Source organism: Haliotis asinina, chromosome 1, assembly GCF_037392515.1.
Source record: "Haliotis asinina isolate JCU_RB_2024 chromosome 1, JCU_Hal_asi_v2, whole genome shotgun sequence".
Classification (NCBI taxonomy): Eukaryota; Metazoa; Mollusca; class Gastropoda; order Lepetellida; family Haliotidae; genus Haliotis; species Haliotis asinina.
In genome coordinates this window covers 26,634,957-26,656,816 of record NC_090280.1, presented here as the reverse complement: position 1 = coordinate 26,656,816, position 21,860 = coordinate 26,634,957, and the positions used below count along the sequence as shown (strand labels likewise).

At 40.8% G+C, this 21,860-nt stretch overlaps 2 protein-coding genes across 2 annotated transcripts; both read left to right on the top strand.

The window, feature by feature from the left end:
• The first annotated feature begins 6,316 nt into the window (after positions 1–6,316).
• Positions 6,317–10,845, top strand: LOC137268828 (carcinoembryonic antigen-related cell adhesion molecule 1-like). The gene is made up of 5 exons (XM_067803426.1): positions 6,317–6,421; positions 7,970–8,311; positions 9,130–9,447; positions 9,980–10,246; positions 10,694–10,845. The coding sequence occupies exons 1-5, from the start codon at positions 6,358–6,360 to the stop codon at positions 10,843–10,845; spliced, it is 1,143 nt and encodes a 380-aa protein (XP_067659527.1). The 5' UTR covers positions 6,317–6,357.
• A 1,044-nt stretch (positions 10,846–11,889) lies between these two features.
• Positions 11,890–17,727, top strand: LOC137289510 (uncharacterized). The gene is made up of 5 exons (XM_067820862.1): positions 11,890–11,942; positions 13,931–13,975; positions 14,761–14,840; positions 15,641–15,709; positions 15,939–17,727. The coding sequence occupies exons 1-5, from the start codon at positions 11,903–11,905 to the stop codon at positions 16,140–16,142; spliced, it is 438 nt and encodes a 145-aa protein (XP_067676963.1). The 5' UTR covers positions 11,890–11,902; the 3' UTR covers positions 16,143–17,727.
• The last annotated feature ends 4,133 nt before the right edge of the window (positions 17,728–21,860 follow it).

Here is a 21,860-nt window from a genome sequence, read left to right as displayed (position 1 = left end):
ACAGTAGTAAATAAGTTGACCATGGTACCTTTGAGAGACCATTGTGTCTGCCTTGACTAAAGGATTACAATTACAAAAGAAGTTATAATGCAACTTAGCATTACCTTGATGCATATCCACTACTCAAGTAATGATAAATATGCCATAAGCACCAGAATTAATCTCTTGTGTAACTATCATTTATGCCTTTGTAATTAAGTTGAAAGTTCATGGTTAAGGTTAAAATATAGGCAAGTTCTGAACCCGAGGGGTGTAACATGTTTAGGGTGTGAACTGAAACAAATTGTACCTGATGTCTTAAGGTCTATTGTATTCCTCTGTTCGATTAATGCCACTTGTTTAGATGGTAAATGTTTCCAAATTGCAGTCGCCATATGTTATTAGAGAGCAATCATGTTTTTTTGGCTTAAACCAGTCCATCCAGTTAATACACATGCAAGCCATAGCCGTCATGATATTGGTGTACACAGCGTATTCATTATTTTATCATAAACAGTTTGTATGCAAATAAAACATTTGCTCTAATTGTTGTGTACTGGTTTCTAGATTTGATTGGTGGTCTTTCTTTGGGACTGATCACACTTTTACATATTACTACTAGAATGCAATGAAGTAATTTCTTCTTCGCTAGTACTGACAGGTGGAGAGAGCGATACAGCAAGGATTTGTCAGAATTTATTGCATCTATATTTCTTTATTATATCTATTATCAGCTGTGAAGGAGGTTACAGGGTCTTTATCATTTAACATTTTATGTATATATTGCAGATTACACGTGCATCGAAACTGAAAGTGTAATAAAACTGGTGTTTAATGCACCGGGTCTCTATATATAGAGTCTCTATCGACTTGCTCCGAAAACATACACTAACGAATTTAGGGTACTTCTCTACATTACAATAGTGAGATCGAACTTGTCGACTTCCGTAACGGTATACGTTATTACCATTCTGAAAACTTTTCGGATAAATGTTATCAGAAGGTGCATTTTATGAAATAAAGCTGAAATAATAAACTAATAAACCTAATAAACTCGTGAACCTCGAACGTAACTATTTCAACGTTTTCCGATGTATACTGACTGTAGCACCGGAAGACAGACGTAACACATTGATCGAACATTGGAATATGACATGAAACTTTTACGTTTACATTTTTCAGTCAGTAGTGTGGGATTTGACTCTGAAAACCCTGACCATGCACAGATGCAAGAAAAGTATCGGAAAATGGTCTACAGTGATTTATCGACCAGCCTGAGAAACGTCAAGATTCATAATGACACCCCATGCACGTGTTCGAAGCTCGTGCACCACTTGTGCACGTGCTGACCATGCACTGTGTTTGCGTGTGGTGATAATGTGAAATGATGCTGCATACGAAAGATGAATGTCATTATAATGTTCCCCCATGGGTTTTCCTTTTACCAGACTTCACAGTTCGGGTTCCCCTACTTTGTTTGAAGAGTATATTGTAGGCAAGTGGCTTGCATACCAGTATGCAGTAGTCTATTCAAAACGTAGATCTAGTCAAGATCGGGTTCGTCCCACGGCTGTATGTTGTCAACTGGTGGAATCGTCAATATTCATGTCGGTCTTGCCGCTAGAAATACTTTGAAATTGAAAATGTCGCATGTATGTAATATTTTCAGTATTTAGTATGCCATCCAAATCCTGGATCCATTTATTTGCTAAACTAGAAGCAACGTCAACCAGAAGAGACTTTCAGGCCTGAGGATGTACTTTGTCGCGAGTGGGTGCCGAAGCAATACTGGTACTCACAAGATGTCAGCACACGAAATGATAAAGAAAACTCATGTTAGAGAGTAACCAAGCCACATCACTAATGGCTCTACTCTTAGTGGTCCTTAATAATGCATCTCACAATCTTTGGTACGTGGAACATACGTGGTCTTGGTAACGGTGTAGACACTTTGAACCAGAAGGTTGGCCATTATGACGTCATTTGTGAAACTTGGCTTGACGAGTCAAGTAAGTTGAGAATTGCTTGAGAAACTCTACAGAGGTATCAACAGGTCAAAGGGGATGTGGAGGAGTTCTAATGCTTGTCAGAAAACACATGAACTATAAGATATCAGTAACTCACAAAGGTGGATATGAACGTTCACTTTGTGTTTGACTAAAATCATGTGACAGTGAAGTATATATAATTGTTGCTCATCTACCTTCATCAAATGTTTTAGACTCAACATCATGGAACTGTATGATATCTGCTCTCAAGCCGGTCAAACTATACTAATGGGAGACTTTAACACCGACTTGAGAACACACATTGCGCCCATGAAGAAGCATGTTGCAAGTCTACGCAGAGCCCTGACAGTGAGACAGCTATGTTCTATTGTCCCCGTCAGAGGACCTTCACTGTGTAACAGGATACCTGACGGACACTAATATAACCTATTCAGTGTCAGACCACCTTCTTCTCATGATGTTCATGGATATACAAAACAGCTATAAAATTTATGGTGGTGAAAAGTTTAATTGGAGAAAGGCAAATGACTGTGGCCTGAGGTTATGCCGAAACCGTATGACACCGAGGAACATCGTCGTGAAACAACAGTCATGTCTTCATACTCCTCGCCAACAGAGTACTTGCGGGCGTGCTCTTCTCTTGTAGTGGGAGACGAATTTGTTTGTGAGAAGTCTGTGAGAAACTGGTTAATGTAAACGTTGTAAAGCTTCAAGGCATTCCCAAGAATACCCCGAATGAAGTTATGCTGACAGCATAATTCTTATCAGTATACAATCCCATATTGACTCTTAATCTCTTCTTCTTATGGGCAAACTCTGTAGAGCATGTTGCTGCTACTATTTTAAACATGTGTTTATCGGCAGACTTGTTCACTTTAAGTGTGAGCGTGCGCTAAAAGATGTTCCTATTCACCATGCTTCAATATTGTCCAGAAGGTTGAAAAGTACAGTCTCTCTAGTGACGTTTCTGAACGTGATGCTAATGGCAACGTACTCAGTAAATTAATCTAAGTGGACTAGCACTGTGTTGGAGAAAGTGCACTGTATGGATATGTCCCTCCTTACCAGCCGTGTGGTGTGACGAATGGCCCTATCAGATGTGAACATAATAAACTGTGGCTGTTACCCCAACTTTATCTATGTAAAGCAGCTGTCTCGTATTGTTTCACTTGCATAAAATAAGCTTCAAGCAAAGGAATGCTGCTGTGGTACTGTTGCTTATGATATCATTAAGCATGTATTCGTGTCTTGCCGTATGAATATGAAAGAAATATATGAACTGTATGGAAGTGTCATTGATATACTCGATGTAGATTGCTTTGTGGTTTCGTAGGCAAACGATTATGACACTATGATTACATTTCTACTTGGTGGCTTTCCGGAATGTGTTGCTGACATTGCTTTTGATATCTGGTGCAAAATAATGTTCCTCATTTGTTGATTTTATATCTAAAGCATGCATCTATTTGTGCAGTATCCTTCATGTCACCTGTACATTATACCTGTCGTAAACATCCAACTGTACCATTGTAATCTTCAGTTAGGGAGGCTTAGACTTAGAGTTAGACTTATCTCTCCTCTTGTCTGCCCCTCGAAGATGCGGGCGAAGATTGGTCTTCAGCAACTCATGCTTGCCGTAAACGGTGACTAACGAGATCGGGTGGTCAGACTCGCTGACTTGGTTGACACGTCGTCGTATCCCAATTACGTAGATTGGTGCTCATGATGTTGATCACTTAATTGTCTGGTCCAGACTCAATTATTTACAAATTATTATATAGCTGGAATAGTGCCGAGTGCGGTGTTGAACAACACACCAACCAAACCATCATCCTGCGTTGTTTGACGTTGCCATCTAACGAAATTACTTAGACTCAAGGTTTCACCAATCGCCTATTATTAGACTGTAACAGCTTCATCCCTACCTTATATATCGTATCCTAATCTTTGCGTATCGTAGATTATCATCCACCCTGTTGTACCCTCATTGTCTCCTATCGCTTAACCACTTATTCTGCTGTAATAACACCATACCGGTTTTTGTATGTTTAATTCCCTTTCATCTTATTGTCTGCTGTTTATTGTATGTACATGCTTCTAATCATCACTCTGGCTTCATGCACATTACTGGTATATATATCCTGCATAATTGTCAGTTAATATCCACATGACGAGTGGGCAAGGAATTGCCCAGAAACGTTGTGTAAACAATAAAGAAGAAGTTGACAACCATAATATGTTGTCTCATTCCCGAATACCAACTTCTACATGCCTCTCAAGTTCCCATACCTCATTTCTAATTCCTCCACCTATAACCAGACAGCGAGAACTGATAATTATTATAGAATCGGCTGCATACGGCTCATTTATAGTGTCACATAATCCCTGAATGCGATGTTTTTGACATACAAGAAGTTGCGAAAAAAACTCAAGTTCCATTTTGATAGAATATAGCTAAAAGCGGCATAAATCGCAACTTAATGTGGTAGGGTGTAGCTCTCAATTTATTTTTCATTTTTATTCCGTTTTCTTTATTACACTCAGTGAGATACAGTATTATAGTACATTCAAAATAAGATACAATCTTACTTAGAACGAATTAATCTTAATAGCAAAGAATTTTTGTTCCGTGAAGACATCTTTAAGAGTAATTTTAATTGAATTAATACATTGTTTATGCCGTTTGATATTCATAGCAAATATTTGTCGATTGGCTAGAATGATATTATTTTAGGATGATGGGTGTGGCTTTTGCTACGTTCTCTTAGTGCTGACCAATGATGATGGAAATCAACATGAAAGATACTCATGTCAATGCCTTATGTGTCATAGGTCTCTCCCTTTCACCTGGCACTTCCGAAACAGTGGCCACACAATATCATAATTTCATTGATTGGTGTCATTAAGTTGGTTAAGATAATCCGAGACCATTATTGGCATAGAATATGTATTTCAGTCACTTCACGAAATGAATGTTTCCTGTATTTCACAAAATGACCATTGCATATATGTACAAACAGGAACGTGTAAACCCGTATTAGATATTCTTTAAACATTAAGTCATACAACGCCCTCCAAGAACATTACTGAAAACCACTTAATGCTATGCAGAAACGATGCTGTAATAGATCATGTGCAGACAGATCTGAATTGCTTTCTCGCTTTCTTACTTTATGGCTTTCTCGTTCTATTGCTTTCTCGCGCACTGATATTGCCTTCTCGTTTCGTGCTATCGCTTTTTCGTCTCGGGATATCGCTTTCTTGCCTTCGAATTTAAAGGAGCCACCAAATGATAACGAATCGCAACAGGAATACTTTAGCGTTGGCTAAATGATGCGTATATAGAAGATACTAAACTCGCTTCCGTGTAATACCGTTTTTATTAAGCGAGTTTAGTATTCTGTTTATTACTCGCCAACATAAACTGACAGAAACTGCGGCAAAATTGCTTACAGTGTAAGGACTCTCAGCTTTCCGCGAGTCAAGCAAGGTCTAGTCAAATAGCGACAGCGACGTTAGCATTGTGACGTCACAACTTTGAACCAGTTTGACGTCATGCGTTTCACTAGTGTAATATTGCTGTAAGATTATTACACTGCAGTATCTTCAACCCGCGAGTAATAACTCGGAATGTCAAAAGCATAATTTCGGTTTTAATATTTGAAAAGAAGGTATGGTTCATGGGCCACCGTGGTGAAAGAATAGTGTTTCAGTTTTTCTGCTGGAGTTTATCATTCCAGTACCCTTGCAACTGGTACCCTTTAATTTCTAGCATCTTCATCTTCTTTTGTAGTGGGCGGGCAGCTCGGATGATGAAACGTAAACACTGAAAAACACTGTTTGGAAAACAAAGAAGACACACCATTCACTTAAGGATTGACTGTGTATTTCTTTCGTTGCATTGAGGTATGAAACTAAAAACCGATGTGCAAACTTTATGATATTATATGACACTGATCCTGATGATACTAAACATGGTTTCCTGGATGTTTAACGTCGCACTTAGCAGTAGTGCAGCTATAAGGCGGTGTTGTGTGAATAATCGAGTGTGGGCCAGATAAACCAGTGAGCAACAGCATGAGCATCTATGTCACGTGTCAACTAAATCAGCGAGCTTGCCCGCTCAATCCAGTAAGTCGCCTTGATTGCCAGTATATAGAAGAACGTATATGAGTAGTACAACATATCCTCCTGTGTTTCTCACTGGTTACAACACGGTGTATATATGCAGTTTTCACTTCCCATTTCCTCCACAAATGACCCTTAATAACACGGAAATATTTCATGACAAGTCTGACTGACAAATAGTTTTAAAAATCATCAGAAGTGTTTTCTGGTAGTCAACACACTGGAGGCAAACACACCTATCATGTTTTTTCATATTTTTTGTCTAAAAGCTGTGATCTTGTATGGAGGTATTCTGGAATTTGCTGGTAAGCGTTTATCTTTACGCTTGATAATTCCAGTTAGATATAATGTTTGTTCAAATTTTGTTATGTTTTGGTAGAATTGAACATGTTTGCTGTTTTGTTTTTCGAAACATTCGACAGAACTCCAACTGAAGTAATCATCAACCAGTGATTAATATGATGTGCAAGGTCCGGTGTTGCTGAGCGCCACGAGACTGGCTGTCCATTTTACCCATTTTACTCGCCTCTCCAAGGCCACAATATGAGGTGAAATTTGTTTTGTCTTACACGAGGTCAGAAAAGGCCCAGGGAAGGTACTCCATAACACCATATCTCGTTCAATTAATCACCAATGGTTGTGGTGTAACCTTGTGGATAAAACATTCGATGCGGGTTCGATTCCTAACATTGGAACAATGTGTGAAGCCCATTTCAGGTGTTCCCCGCAGTTGCTGAAATATTGCGAAACGCGGCGCAAAACTCACTCACTCACTCACTCACTCACTCATTCGTCCCTAGTGATCAACGTTCAGATGCTGGTGATCTATGGCCTTTTTCATAGTACTGTTGTCTCTAGTGATTATTTCCATGATAGCGTACCAGTTTAAATTACGATGTGTGATATTTGTACTGTCCTTTGATGGCAGCTCTTACGTTCTAAATGTATTGATTTTAATAGATAATAAATATAAATTAAATTGTTCTCGTCACGATATTGATGCAATATTGCCGACCGCGACGTGACACTAAGTTTCAAAGCAAGCACTCACGCACTCACGCACTCACGCACTCACGCACTCACGCACCCGAGAAGTGGTAGAGAAGAGTCCCCAATCTTGCAAAATATCGCAACATTCATGTCTTTCATCTACCTCACCGCCATCCATCTACCACTGCTGACACTGCTCGACGTGTGCATGGTATGTGCTGTTGACCGACCAAACAGCATGAAATCAGACACCAAAGTATTTGTTCCTATGCTGAGAAGTCTGTGCCGACGACGCCGACGTGTAGCATGGAGCAACACCTTGCAGGTATGGAGAAAATGGCGAGTCTGGAGCAATGATGATTCGTGAATTCTCCCTCAATGCTGAAACTGATGGTAGCCTGTCGTCTGAGGTCAAATGAAGGTATTAAGCACTTTTCGACAGGTCGACAGGTTTTGTGTCGAAAGTGTGATAGTGTGGGGAATCATACCCTGCTTGGGAAGATCTACAGGGTGGCGGTTCAGGGAACTGGTGCAGGGACCATATTTTTCAAACGAAAGAGATCCGATACAACATCTTAGTGTTTGCATCGAGGTCAACATCAGACTGAAACACGTTTACAGTGCATTGTGGGAAGAATGGCAGAGAAATCCACACAGTAGTACAGAGAAGTGATGATCGACAGCTCACTGAGTGGGCATCTTACGACAGGGCAATTAGCATTGCCATGATGTGACTATCACCATAATGTCATCTTTGTATCAATCAAATTGGATCAAATATGCAGTTACGCGTATTTATTTTTCAAAGTTGGCCTTTATGTTTCTTTTCTGTATCGTGTACTAATTATGCTGACATGTTTCAGCTTCTGATACCAACACTGTGGCCCGTGTCGGACAAAATGTCAACATGACCTGGAGTGTCAGTCAGTCAGTTACGGATTTTAAGATAAAATCTATCACATACAACAACAGATCTGGTTCCACTGTCCTGTTCATTGTGGATGAAAATAAGCTTCTGTCTGCTACTGTCAACACACACACACAGAACGGGGCGAGGATTCAGCTGAATGTCAGTACATCCCTGGAGGGGGGAAAGCAAGTCATGCTCATATTCCACAGTGTTGACGTACAGGACGCCGGAGTCTACAGCTTAACCACTCATAACAGTGACGTGTCTCCCGGGACTCAACTTCTTTTTGTACTGCGTAAGTGTGAAGATAATGTGAGCACCAAATAGAAACTCCGCGCCAAAAGCTAGTTTTTGAGACACATTGATAGAAATATGGCGGTCACGGGCAGATAATCTGCGAAATAATCATCCATACTTACAAAGGAAGTTTTATCATTATAGCATTATAGTTTAATGTCGTTTACACAGATGTCATTGCAAGAACTAATTACGTTAGCGATGAAGCTATAAAGCTTCATCCTGTAAAAGAATCCAGATGAAATATATCTTATGACTGTTGAAGGGTATACTATGACACTGGCCAATCTTCTTCCATGGCACTTTCATGAAGGTGTTGCTTGTGTTTTATGACACCTGACCTTCCTTTCTCCTTACAGACGTTTTGTAACACCTGCCTTCCCCCTCTCACTACAGACGTTTTGTAACACCTGCCTTCCCCCTCTCACTACAGACGTTTTATATCACCTGACCATCCTCTCTACGTGCAGACGCTTTATAACACCTGACCTTGTCTCCGTGCAGACGCTTTATAAGACCTGACCATCCTTTCTCCGTGCAGACGTTTTATGGACATTATCACGGATGTGGTCAGCGATTCTGCCTCACTACATTCATTATCCATCCACAGACACGTTATTACTTCCTTGGGCATGGATAGAACATATGTCGGGATGACGTTCACTAAGATCAATTCAAATAAACTTTTCGTTCAAACGACATTCTGGCATATGGTGACTGAATGTCACTGACTCTATAGTACATATTCATATGTGTTATTAATAATTAATAAGACTAAGAGCAAAATTACAACCACTTCCATTCATCTTTTCACAGGGAAACCATCAGAACCGAACATCATCACGACTGCTGCAGACACTGTATCCGGTGATCCTGTGAACTTGACCTGCTCCACAACCTCCCGGAGTCTTCCTACAGACCAGTCCCTGTACCCGTATACTCTGACCACGTCCTACACCTGGAGGAGAAACAACAGGAGTGTAGACAGCAGTGTAGACAACAGAGTGCACGTGGACGGACAATTCCTGACCATAGACTACGTCACCAAGGAGGACAAGGGAGTGTACTCGTGTCAATCTGGAGAAGAAGGACTACTGTCAGACTGGAGTCAGGGATACACACTCAATGTTTTATGTAGGTTCAGGTTGATTAATATTGAAACAATAACAGAAGCTAGATGTTTCTTCATATACAGTACTCAGAAAATCTGATTCTACTCTACATGTTGTCACTATCAACGTTTGATGCCTAAACTTCAGGGGAACATGAAGCTTGCCCATCCGCTTATAACTCAGAAACTACAAACTTCCTGAAACGGATTTTCTCAAAGACCCGAGCTATGGGGTCCGATCCGATTCATCACCACGCCATGTCCTCTGTTGCAGTTAGTCTTCACGTATACGCATAAATAAAGACTATCACCTTCGTGTCTACTGATATCAATTATATAAACACGAGCTGATAAAGTTACAAAGGCTTTCCGAAGATATTTTTATCGTAATGAACGAGGGTGATATCAGTAGACACGAGGCTAAAATTCTAGTTATAATAAAAAAAACATTCTTCATTAGTTTCATTATCATCTTGAATCTAGATACTAGTATAAGGTGGTATGATAGAAGAAAATTTCAAATTATTATTTCTGATCATCTCACATGCATTGCAGATGGACCTGACCAGATACAGTTTGACGGCACAAGGGACAAGCTGGAGGTAGAAGAAGGGAAACCCATAACAGTGAGATGTTCTGCTGACTGTAACCCTGCCTGCACTGTAACCTGGTGGGACACATCCAGACAGGTGGTGATTACAGGACACAGGAAGGCTGTGTTGTCTATACCAGCTGTATATGTGTCTGTGTCTGGACAGTACACGTGTCACGTCAACAACAGCCATGGCAGTGCATCGCGGAACCTGACACTGGAGGTCTTCAGTAAGGCCTCCACACATTCCGGAAACACACTTTAGAATATGCAACATTTAAAATTATATTTGAATGAGACATGTAATGATTGTTTAAGTTTTTACTGCCTTCAAATTTCTCAAAACACACAGAGATTCTGGACAAGTGTTTATTCAAACTCGTAATATAGCTCAGGGGTCAATCTTGACTATTGATCTGATGATATGACATCAAGTCAGCGTGATTCTCCACTCTCAGATTCTTCAAAAGCAAAATAAATCATATCTGAACCGAGGAGAACAAAACAATTTATATTTCCTCTATTACATACATCATTTATATAATTCGAGTTCCAATAAATCCTGACATTTGCGACACTTGCGTCCATTTGAACACATTTCAGTGTGATCTTACACCATATGTTGTATGTATATTGAATCAAAGGAAAGCTGCTATTTAGTATAGTGAATGTTGCAGCACGTGAGGTAACTGAATCTGGTGTCGATTTCATCGTACCTGTGGCTGCCGTCTGTTCTGTCCTTATTGTCGTCATCGCTTTCGTCATCGTCGCCGTCGTTTTCCGAAGAAGCAGGATCAAGAAAGGTATCGTCAATGTGGTGATACAATAAATATGAATTATGCTGCTATCGTATATCCTGTTATGCATCTCGTCATTTTTTACAATTACAGTAAGTGCAACTGAATCCTTTCTGAATGAAAATTTGCATTAGTAGTGATTACACTAGGGTATGTTTTATCTGTTTCAGGAGGTAAAGTGTACAGGTGAGGACACCCAATAGCAGGTATCTGTTGTCAGTATATCATTTCAAGAACAATGAGAAGACCACAGCGTTTACATATGTACGAGTTAAGGTACAGGTTTAGCCCTACAGGTTCAGGGTTACTCAGACAAGTTAAGGTATAGGGTCACTCACATGTGTTAAGGTACAGTTTTACTCCTACAAGTTCAGCTTTAGATTTACCCCTACAAGTTAAGGTACAGTTTTACTCCTACAAGTTAAGGTACAGTTTTACTCCTACAAGTTAAGGTACAGTTTTACTCCTACAAGTTAAGGTACAGTTTTACTCCTACAAGTTAAGGTACAGTTTTACTCCTACAAGTTCAGCTTTAGATTTACCCCTACAAGTTAAGGTACAGTTTTACTCCTACAAGTTAAGGTACAGTTTTACTCCTACAAGTTAAGGTATAGTTTTACTCCTACAAGTTAAGGTGCAAAGTTACTTTTACAAGTTAAGGTACAGTTTTACTCCTTCAAGTTAAGGTACAGTTTTACTCCTAAAAGTTAAGGTACGGTTTTACTCCTACAAGTTAAGGTGCAAAGTTACTTTTACAAGTTAAGATACAGTTTTACTCCTTCAAGTTAAGGTACAGAGCTACTCCTACAAAATACGGTTAAGTGTTTCTCTCATAAGGTAAGGTAGTGAAAAGAAACGATACAGGATTAGCATTGTCGTTTGTACTTTCAAGATGAGCATTACAAGTTCAAGATAATCACAGAAGTTGTTATCAGGTAGGCTCAGGTAGGTAATATCAGCGTTGGCAGCTAACTAATTAAAGGCTGGTCTTTTCGAAGCACAACTTTGCAGACTGGTGTATGCCGCGTAATGATATGAACTGCTTAATCCTTCACCTCATGCATGTCTTTCAGAGCTGGAGACCGCAGTATGGCTGACAACGAAGCACAATTGCAACAAGATCCCAGTGGTAAGCATGTGAAATCTTGCAAAGTGTATCGGCGCATGCGATCAGCACTTATTCGTAACCCTTGCAGATTGTATGAATGTAATGCATTCATTGTTCGTAGGGGCGTGAGATAGTCCAGAGATTTTTAGTCAGATCGAGGAAAGTGAGTTTAGTTTTAGCGACATTCCAAAAATATCTGGGCTACACCAGAAATGGACACATTGTACTCAAGTGAGGAATCAAATCCGCATTTTCGCCGTAACGATCGAACGCACTAACCACAAGCTAGCAGTTACCCCACCGCCCTGTTATGCCGAAGACCCGGGTTCGGTATGCTGAGCGCAACAAACAAACGGATAATTGAAAGTAGTGCTTATGGCATCTGGATAGGATATGTCTAGTAACAGTGACACAGTCAGTGGTCACATATAACGTGATACATGTAATTTAAGCATTGTATCGGGAGATGACGCGAACGCCATTATACATCAAGTCGCACAAGAAGAAGCAGGGGGAGGCTGGATTTGTATCAAACTTAATAAGTTATGCTCACAGATTTCATGTAAAACTTTTCGTCGCCATTACTCAAGGTCAGTTTATTGAACTTTATGTGTGCAGCAACACCCCACAAGTAATAGAACTCCCAATCCCTACTCCCACCCAAGTGCCACACGACACTCCAACCTCCACCTCCATCCAACCGCGACGCGCCATCCCAACCCCAACCCAATCGCCACATGCCCCTCCCCTTTCCAACTTCTACCTCCACCTAACCGCCACACGCCACGTACTTGTATTTGTATCAAATTCCTTGTACTTGATGTTTGTTTCTAATCAACTTGATTATTTGGAAATCATTCATGGAATATTATTATCTCCCGGCTTGCCCGGAAGATAGGACCTGTGTTCAAGGAAGATGAATTATGTTCCAATGTTAGGAAGAAGATAACCCCCCAGGATATATAAAGTGACCTTGAACTACATGTTGGGAAAAACACCCGTTCGCAAACGAAGCAACTGAAAAGCCGCTATAGTTAATCAGCCACACATGACCCGAGTAATACCAAGGTCCTTGTGCTGCATTTCATGTGTCAAGGAGAGGAAAGGTGGCCCAGTAGCTAAAGCGTTCTCTCGTCAAGCCGGAAGTCAGGGTTCGATTCCCTACTTCGGTATAACATGCGAAGTCCATTTCTGGTGTCCCCCACCATGCCATTGCTGAAAGAATGCTAAAAGCGGCGTAAATCCAAATTTATTTATTCATTCATCTACGTCACACACATTATTGGTAGCATGCTGTTTACTGCAGAATAAATAGTGGAATAACTGTAGGTCGGCCAAATGTTCCACAGACCGAGAAAAACACCATGCGCTGTCGCATATTATCTGACAAGCCACACCTTGTGATAAATAATAAGCAAAATTTCATATGCATGTACACACAAATGCTTTACTGATGTACAATGTAATACTGATTACACAGTTGTTGATTACAGAGTGCAATGGGTGACAAGCAGTGTTTAGGATTGGGTGACAAGCAGTGTTTAGGATTGGGTGACAAGGAGTGTTTAGGATTGCGTGACAAGGAGTGTTTAGGATTGGGTGACAAGCAGTGTTTAGGATTGGGTGACAAGGAGTTTTTAGGATTGGGTGACAAGCAGTGTTTAGGATTGGGTGATTGAATGATAAGCTGTTACGTAATGGATACGTTTGCAAGTAGATCTTTAAGAATCTACAAATACAAGTAATCTACCCCGTGAAAATGTAGATTTCAAATGCTCTTCACAAATTATTAACGGTTAGACTATCTGCTTCATTTATGCCTGGTATCATGTCCCAGTTGCTGAAATCAATGCTCATGATGTTAAACGCGAGGTTGTCTGGTCGAGGCTCGATGTTACAGCCCGCTGCCATAGCTGGTATATTGCTGAGTGCGATGTAAAGGCCTGTAGAACCATTGATATTATTTCTTCTTGTAATACTTGTTTCTGACTATATACTTCTACCTACAGACCTGTATGCCAAGGTGAACAAAAAGAGAAGGCGCAGGAGAGAAGGTATAGCCCATCTTTCTATCCTTGTGGTCAGTGAGTCTCACCTTAGGTGAGGTAGCCTAGTGGATAAAGCGTTCGCTAGTTACGCTGAAGATCCGGATTCGATTCTCCATATGGGTTTAATGAAGACCATTTCCGGTGTCCCCGCCGTGATGTTGATGGAATATTGCTAAAAGCGGCGTAAAGCAAATCTCACTTGAGGTGATCTATACATGACGTCATCTACACCCCATGACGTCATCTACGCGCCATGACGTCATCTTAGGTCCTGACTATTTAACCTCAGCGGTGTGTCCTTGTGTATTTTCTGTGACAATGTGTGGATGGAGGTGCCGTCTAGAGCACTGACATTCACCCTGTTTAATGGCTGTCCTTGTCTGTCATAAAAGAAACTATGGTTATGGGTGCGAATCCCCAAATAAGGTTCTTTATTTGTCAGCATCAGACCATAGGTGTTTAACACAAGCTGTCGTCAGTGTCACTGACGGATGTACAAAAAATCACTTTAACGAAGATTCGCGAACCTCGCACACACACTCGCTGTTTTTGACACCTACTCATCAGGTGTCTTTGTTGAAAGAGATTACTGTAAGTTTGACATCCTATAGAAGCCTTCTGGGGTCATTTTTCATTAATTTCCAAATGCTCATGTTGAATTATTAAGTTACAAACTTGAAAATTCAAGGAAATAAGTTGAAAAAAGCGAAACCCCGAATGACCCATCAAGGCTTCAGTACCAATCTCACACAACTCTTCTAAGTTCATCTGCTTTGTTCTCTTTTCCACAGTGTCTGATGTTTATGCCACGGTACAGAAGGCTCAATGCAGACACTTCATGAACAGGGCTTATGCCGGCGCAGGGCCATCGGTAAGTGTGTACTGGAACTGTTTTCCTACAATACAAAACTGACAGGAAGATAATTTATTACCATTCAGTCAGTGTGTCGTAAAGACATGGATACGAAATAGGCAACGTAAGGTGATGGGTGAGTGAGTGAGTTTGGTTTTACACCGCTTTCAGCAATATTCCTGCAACATCACCACGGGGGAACTCCAGAAATGGACTTTTACATTGTACTAATGTGGGTAATCGAACCGGGGCCTTCGGCGTGAGGAGCGAACGCTTTATCCACTAGGCCACCCCGCACCTCGCGAGATAATGATTGCAATTGCGAAGATCGATGCTCATTATGTAAACCATTGATTTTCTCGTTCATTCATTGACGTCAACTGCTGAGTGTTGCGTAAAGCAAACCTAACATGTCATAAATCATATGTCAACACAGAACAGCATCACTTAGTTCACGAATGGGTGTAGTTTAAAGAGAAAAATACAAAAAGCTCGCAGCTGTCAGATCGAGGCCAAGTTCTAAAACAATGTTTTTCTTTCATTAAGAACGAACTTACGTATCACTAGCAGAAGGACAGTATTACTTCTTTCAATAATTTCAACGTTGTTACATTATGTTCTTATTCATTTAAGTAATGCAAAAACAAAAGTTACCAATAAGTTCGGTTCCTCATAAAAAAGCAAGACTTATATGGGCATTAACATTACAAGTCATTTCAAGAGCCTGAACAACACATGCAATGTAATAAATGAGATGTGTGAAGATATCATGTGTTCAGTACATCATATTGTTGAGGTCATATGTTTGCTGTCTCCAGTCGGAAAATGCAGTTCTAATCGACTATGCAGGACCAGTCGCTGCCGAATACAACAACTGTGGCGAAACGGTATGTTTATTATACATATCCTCCCAACTTCCGGGAAGAGACGTCCCTGATTGGCTGACACAATGCCGAAACGACTCTAAGTTGCTACGAACACAAAGAGAAAGCATTATCTGCATTAGTGAACTGTAAACAGTAAATGTACCAGGTGCAGATTTGGGTTCAGTCATGGAATAAATTCCCCTGATAGAAAAGTTAGACATTTGTAAGTGCAGTTGTGTTAAAATTTCAGAATGATGATGGTCTGACCTACGCCGATCTTGCCCTTGAATCGCCTACCTTGATCGACGGCCAACCAATCATACACAGAAGGGAGGAGCCTGTGGTATATGAAGAGATTGACTTCGCCCTCACCCCCGGGCGACAGCTTCCGGACAAGATATGGGAGGTGGAAGAGCAGGAGGATGAGGAGAGACGACAGTGCCTCTGGGAGTGAAGATGAATGAACCTTGAGAATCTACAGCTGCAGGACAAGACCATGGATGTGGAAGAGCTGGAGGAGGGAGGCAATGCTTCAAGGAGTGAAGATGAAAGACACTTGCGTATCTTCAGCTGCCAGACAAGACCTGGGAGGTTGAATTGGGAGTACAGGAGAATCTCAAGGTTACATTGGTTTCATTGGTGTTTTTATCTACAAGGTTGTGCACTGGCCGTAGAGAGAGAAGCAATAGCTTATAATTCGCCCCAAAGGCGATCAGTTTACTTAAGCATTCTCATGACAGTATTTTCTTCCCTCATACGTAGTAGGGAATCTACCTCCTTTATTTTGTCGAATTACACTAAGTTGTGAAAGTATTTTGTCAAACGGTTGTTTCATTTTTGGAACTCATATAACGTTTAGCATGTTATTGTTCATATACTATAAGCATCTAGTCTTTATAGAGACTTGGCAGGTTGTGTTTTTGAGTTCATCCAACGTTTGGCATCTTGCTGATCATATAGGTTATGCATCTTGTTTTTCATACAAGGCTAACCATCTTGGTATTTGAATAGACAAGGTATGTTGCCTCTTTGGTCGGCATTCTAGAAGTTGAGAAGATGAAGAATGAGGATATTTATTATGGAGGTACAACTTCATTATGCTTTGCTGGACAACGACATTAGAATCTAAGTCGAAGGTCGCCTATACAGAATAAAGAGGTCGTAAGTCTATGTTAAGGTGTAGAAGTTACGATCGCCCTAGCGCTGAGTTTTTGTTACTTCTATGTTAAGGTATGAAAGTTAAGATCACCTAAGCTCTAAGATCGTCGTAAGTCTATGTTAAGGTGTTACGGTCACCTTAGCGTTACGACAGCCTTGAGTCTTTGTTAAGATCGCCTTACCGCTGAGTTTCTGTTACGTCTATGTTAAGGTACGAAAGCTGAGCTCTAAGATCGTCTGAAGTCTATGATAAGGTATTGGGGATGATATACGTGTCACTCATGTTATGTTAAGGTATGGGGGAGGGTATACGTGTCACTGATGTTATGTTAAGGTATTGGGGACGGTATACGTGTCACTGATGTTATGTTAAGGTGTGGGGGCGGTATACGTGTCACAGATGTTCATGCTGACATTGACATGTCATCATCTCAGTATGTATAAACAATTCAAAACTGCATGGAAGTAAAAAGGGGGGCTTTCTTCTTTCTAACTTTTTCAAAATGTCGCATTGAAGAATACCTGGTGCATTCATTCTTGGCACCTGGTCCAGAAGTAGTGAATAACCAGCATAAAGTCTAACACTACAGTCACACAGGGTTTGCCGTTATTATATTTTATTATATTAATGCGACTTTTTTTCTCTCCCATTGAGAACTATGCCTTCTTCCACGAAACACTTAGTGATCGTAAGTCACTAAGGTTAAAGAAAGGGAGTTAAGGTTCATCTTAGTAAAGGTTGCTTTGTGAAAGAAGCCCCCATGGTATGCTGTAGTATTCTACTATCTCGTTAAACATGGAATGTGCCAATCCTCAAATTATTTTTATTCTGTATTTGCTATTTTGCAATGCCTGTTTCTGGTAAATAAATGCTTGAGCAACTAGCGTCTTACATTTTTTGTCACACTCAGCAATACCACCAAAAGGGTCTGTAACGCCTAGACATTCCAGCAACAAGTTTCCCGACTACTCATTGGTACAATAATACAAAGGGATCCACATGTGCATACTGTTAGGTTCCAGCTGTCCGTGTGTGAGTGAGTTTAGGTTTACGCCGCTTTTAGCCATGTCCCAGCAATATCCCGAAGGGGAGCACCAAATGGGCTTCACACATTGCACCCTTGTGCGGAATCGGCGTGACGGTCTTAGGAGTGACATTGTAACAACTATTCTATCACCGCATGTTTGTCGTCGGAGGGGACTATAACTGGATAGTAAAGAAGGGAAGTTACTTCATGCCTATCATTGCCTAACAACTGTTTGATCGAGATATCACTTTGTAGATTAACCAGATTTTACTGTATAAGACAGTCTTGTATTCACTGTTCATCATGGCGTGTTTTACTAGGATGTAGTCTGGGTGGGTTTGGTGTAACTTGAAGAATTGTGAATTATGATCAGTTGTCGTTTATGATCAGTTGTAGTTTCGTGACAACACCTTCCTGTCAAGGCCATGTTCAAAATCTTAACACTGAAGCCATCTCATACTCGAGGTTGACGAACAACAGCGTCCTAAGACTGCTTTGCAGGAACCAGATAATGGATCAAGCGTGTATTTTGTATGAGTGTGGTAATCAATTCATAGACACAGAGGCATCGCAGGGTTATCCTTTCCCAGACCCGTCTAGTCCGTTAGTCAATATTCCGCGAAAATTGAATAATTACCGTGGCAGCAGACCTTATTGTCATGACAACGTATACTGTCTCACAAGAGTATCGTTTACACCACATAACCATATTACTACACTTATCGCAGGTCGTGATGACCTTAGTGATACAAAGCTAATGCCCTCATGCAGTCATTGATCTGCACGCGATTGGCACGTAAGGAGAACTCTGCAAATCTAGTTGATCGTACCGTAATTAGGCCTTTATTATACCAATAGGCCTTTTAGGGTCGTGCGTTTTTATTCTTGAAATTACAGGATGCCAAGTTGAAATTCAAAGATACGTATTACACACATCTTGAAATTTCAAGATATGGAGTTGAAATCTTGTTATAGCTAGAAATTTTGACTTAATATCTTGAAATTTCAGTTTAGTATCTTGACATTGTCAAATAACAGATTTTGAATAACCCCATACGGCTTCCGTATAAAAGACCTCTACAGAGAGGGCTTTGAGAATTTACAGATTTTATTCACTCGAACTTTCAGTAATATATAAAAACCTGAGTGTTTCAATACAGTTGCCTCAATATTCAGACCTCGAGTGTTATGTGGGTCAAATTTACTTCCTTGTATCAGACCGTACAAAGCTGCCTCACAGCGAATAATTCATCCCTGGGTGTCCCTTGTGTTCGACCTTACACACGTAAAACTACCCCAAACAACCCACGTCTGCTCAAAAACAAATATTTCCTTATTCATTATTTATCAAGGCTGCTATCATTTTCTACGTTATTTTTGGAGAAATACCATTGTTCCAAAGTTACACATTTTCTCTGAAAGGAGGATTGATTGACGGCTGTTTAACGCCGCACTCAATATTCCAGTTATATGGCAGCGGTCTGTGTATAATCGTATCTGATTCAGACTATCCAGTGATGAACAGCATGAGCATCGATCTAGCCATCAGGGATACCATGACTTATGTCAACAAGCCTGACCATCCGATTCCGTTAGTCAACTCTTATGACAAGTATGGGTTATTGATGACTAATTCTAACTCTTCACGGGTATTTCTTAGTGAGGACCTTTTAAAGCAAACCCATTAAGCATGTATTCCGACTGAACTGATAAATGAGTGAATGGGTGAGTGAGTGAGTGAGTGAGTGAGTGAGATTTCAGTTTTACGACGCATTTACGGATATTCCCTCAAGCGCCAGAAATGGGCTTCACACCTTGTACCCATGTGGAGAAACGAACCCGGGTCCTCGGAGAGACGCTTCAATAACTGGGTTACCCCATCACCCAGATCAACTCATAAAAGGACAGACATTTACGAGCGTTCTGTAAAGTGTTCATGTGACAAATCTGCAGTTTTGCACACTGACTGCGACCTGTGCAGCTGACACATCTCTGACTCATAAAGGTTCAAATCACATGCGATCTATTAACGTCTAACTGACTAATGAGCCGGAAACATGACTGACATGGGACACATCCGTGCAAACCAGCACATGAATGGACAAACTTACATTTCAGAAATAGCAAGTTAGGTTTTACACCGCTTTTGACAATATTCCAGCATTATCAAGTGGGGAACACAAGAAGCGGACTCCACACAAAGTACAATTGAACCCGGGTCCTCAATGTGAACGAGAGAACGCTTTGACCACAAGGCTACCCCACCGCCATAGTTCAGATATAGAACACATGAACAGACGTATGAAACATTCGTCATAATCACGCTCTTGTTACATCTATGCATAATTCTCTGTTGATTTATCACAGACACATGAATTCGTATGCAAAGGTAAAAATTAAAAAAAAGGGACAATGTTCCGCATAATGTGCTATTGAATACATCAGCTGGACAGCAGTATCAAACCATAGCAATGGTTTCCACAAAACAACTGTGTGCAGCAGTATAAATGATCAATATTGCATAGAACTCATGTGCTCACAATTCTCAGCTGTCGGGCAGGGCTAAGTGAATGCGACAAATGTAATATGCATATTGCAATATTAAAATTGAAAGAAAACTAATCCATCTAGGTGGTTATAATTCATATCCTCGTCTTTGATCTCGTTAGCACATCCACCTGAACGTATGCATGGGTGGGAGAGAAAATTCACTTTATTACCACTTGTGTCTATTGTTGTCGTGTTTCAGTATATTGGTATACTGTGTTTCAGTGCATATATGTACAACGTTTCAGGGTCTTGTCGCAGTCAGTTGGCCTGGCTACCTTTGTCCAAGCTAACCTAACGGCTAAAAAACTACCTGAGTCTATGTTAAGAGATGGGAGTTACGGCCACCTTAACGCTGAGACTACCTGAAGCCTGTGTTAAGGTATGGGTCACCTTAGCACTAAGTTCGCTTTGCAGAACGGCACCAAGGACTGAGAGTACTACTACTGCAACCATCAAATACAATACATGTGCGTGTGATGGAATCAGTGCATATACGGTGAGACTCGAAGCCTGGTACAGTGATTCAACTGTTTGCAGCTGGTCAAGCTGTGGTCAGCATCGTCCTGGGATAATTTCCTAAGGGTGACAACACGTCCGCTGTAGTGATGTTAACTATTTAATCACAGTTTTTGTAGTATTAATTGTAGTGTCGATGTCGCTAATTGTAGAAGATGGAGATGTGAATGTTCGTGTGGTTGAGGCTTGGGATGTAGGGTCTATTCTTGGCTGTAGTTATCAGTACGAATGTAATTGTTGGTTGAAACTGTGCATGTAACAGTGATGATAGTGGTGGTTTAAGAAATGTAGGAATGTTGCAGTGTTTGAAACTGAATGCTATTAGTGATTGAAACCTTGGTTGTATAAACAGTTTAAATGGACCGGCTTGCACAAAGCAATCTTAGCACCACAACGATTATACCCCTCAAATACGCCAACATATAGGCTTAAGATAGTTGTGGCGCTAAGATTGCTTTGCGCTAGTGGACCCAGATCACTATCAGCCTACAGTCATGACGGGTCTAGCTCTCTGTCTACACTCATCACCTTCCTACCTCTCCCAATCTACATGATCCCTTTCCTAGCTCTCTGTCTACACTCAACACCTTCCTACCTATCCTAATCTACATCATCCCTGTCCTAGCTCTCTGTCTACACTCATCACCTTCCTACCTCTCCCAATCTACATGATCCCTGTCCTAGCTCTCTGTCTACACTCATCATCTACAGCATCACTTTCATAGCTCTCACAGTTTACATCATCACCTTCCTAGCTTTCCCAGGCCATATCATCACCTCTCGGAATCTATATCATCACCTTCCTACTTCTCCAGTCTACATCCTCACCATTGTAACTCTTCCAGTCTACATCATCACCTTCCAAGCTCTCCCAGTCTAGATCATCACCTTCCTAGGTGAGCTTTATGCAGTAACCCGTT

Coding starts and splice junctions, on each gene's coding strand:
- LOC137268828 (XM_067803426.1), top strand. CDS start 6,358: ATGTTTTTTCATATTTTTTGTCTAAAAGCTGTGATCTTGTATGGAGGT. Junction 6,422..7,969: donor AGGTATTCTGGAATTTGCTG/GTAAGCGTTTAT, acceptor GACATGTTTCAG/CTTCTGATACCAACACTGTG. Junction 8,312..9,129: donor TCAACTTCTTTTTGTACTGC/GTAAGTGTGAAG, acceptor ATCTTTTCACAG/GGAAACCATCAGAACCGAAC.
- LOC137289510 (XM_067820862.1), top strand. CDS start 11,903: ATGGCTGACAACGAAGCACAATTGCAACAAGATCCCAGTG. Junction 13,976..14,760: donor GAGAAGGCGCAGGAGAGAAG/GTATAGCCCATC, acceptor TCTTTTCCACAG/TGTCTGATGTTTATGCCACG. Junction 14,841..15,640: donor ATGCCGGCGCAGGGCCATCG/GTAAGTGTGTAC, acceptor TGCTGTCTCCAG/TCGGAAAATGCAGTTCTAAT.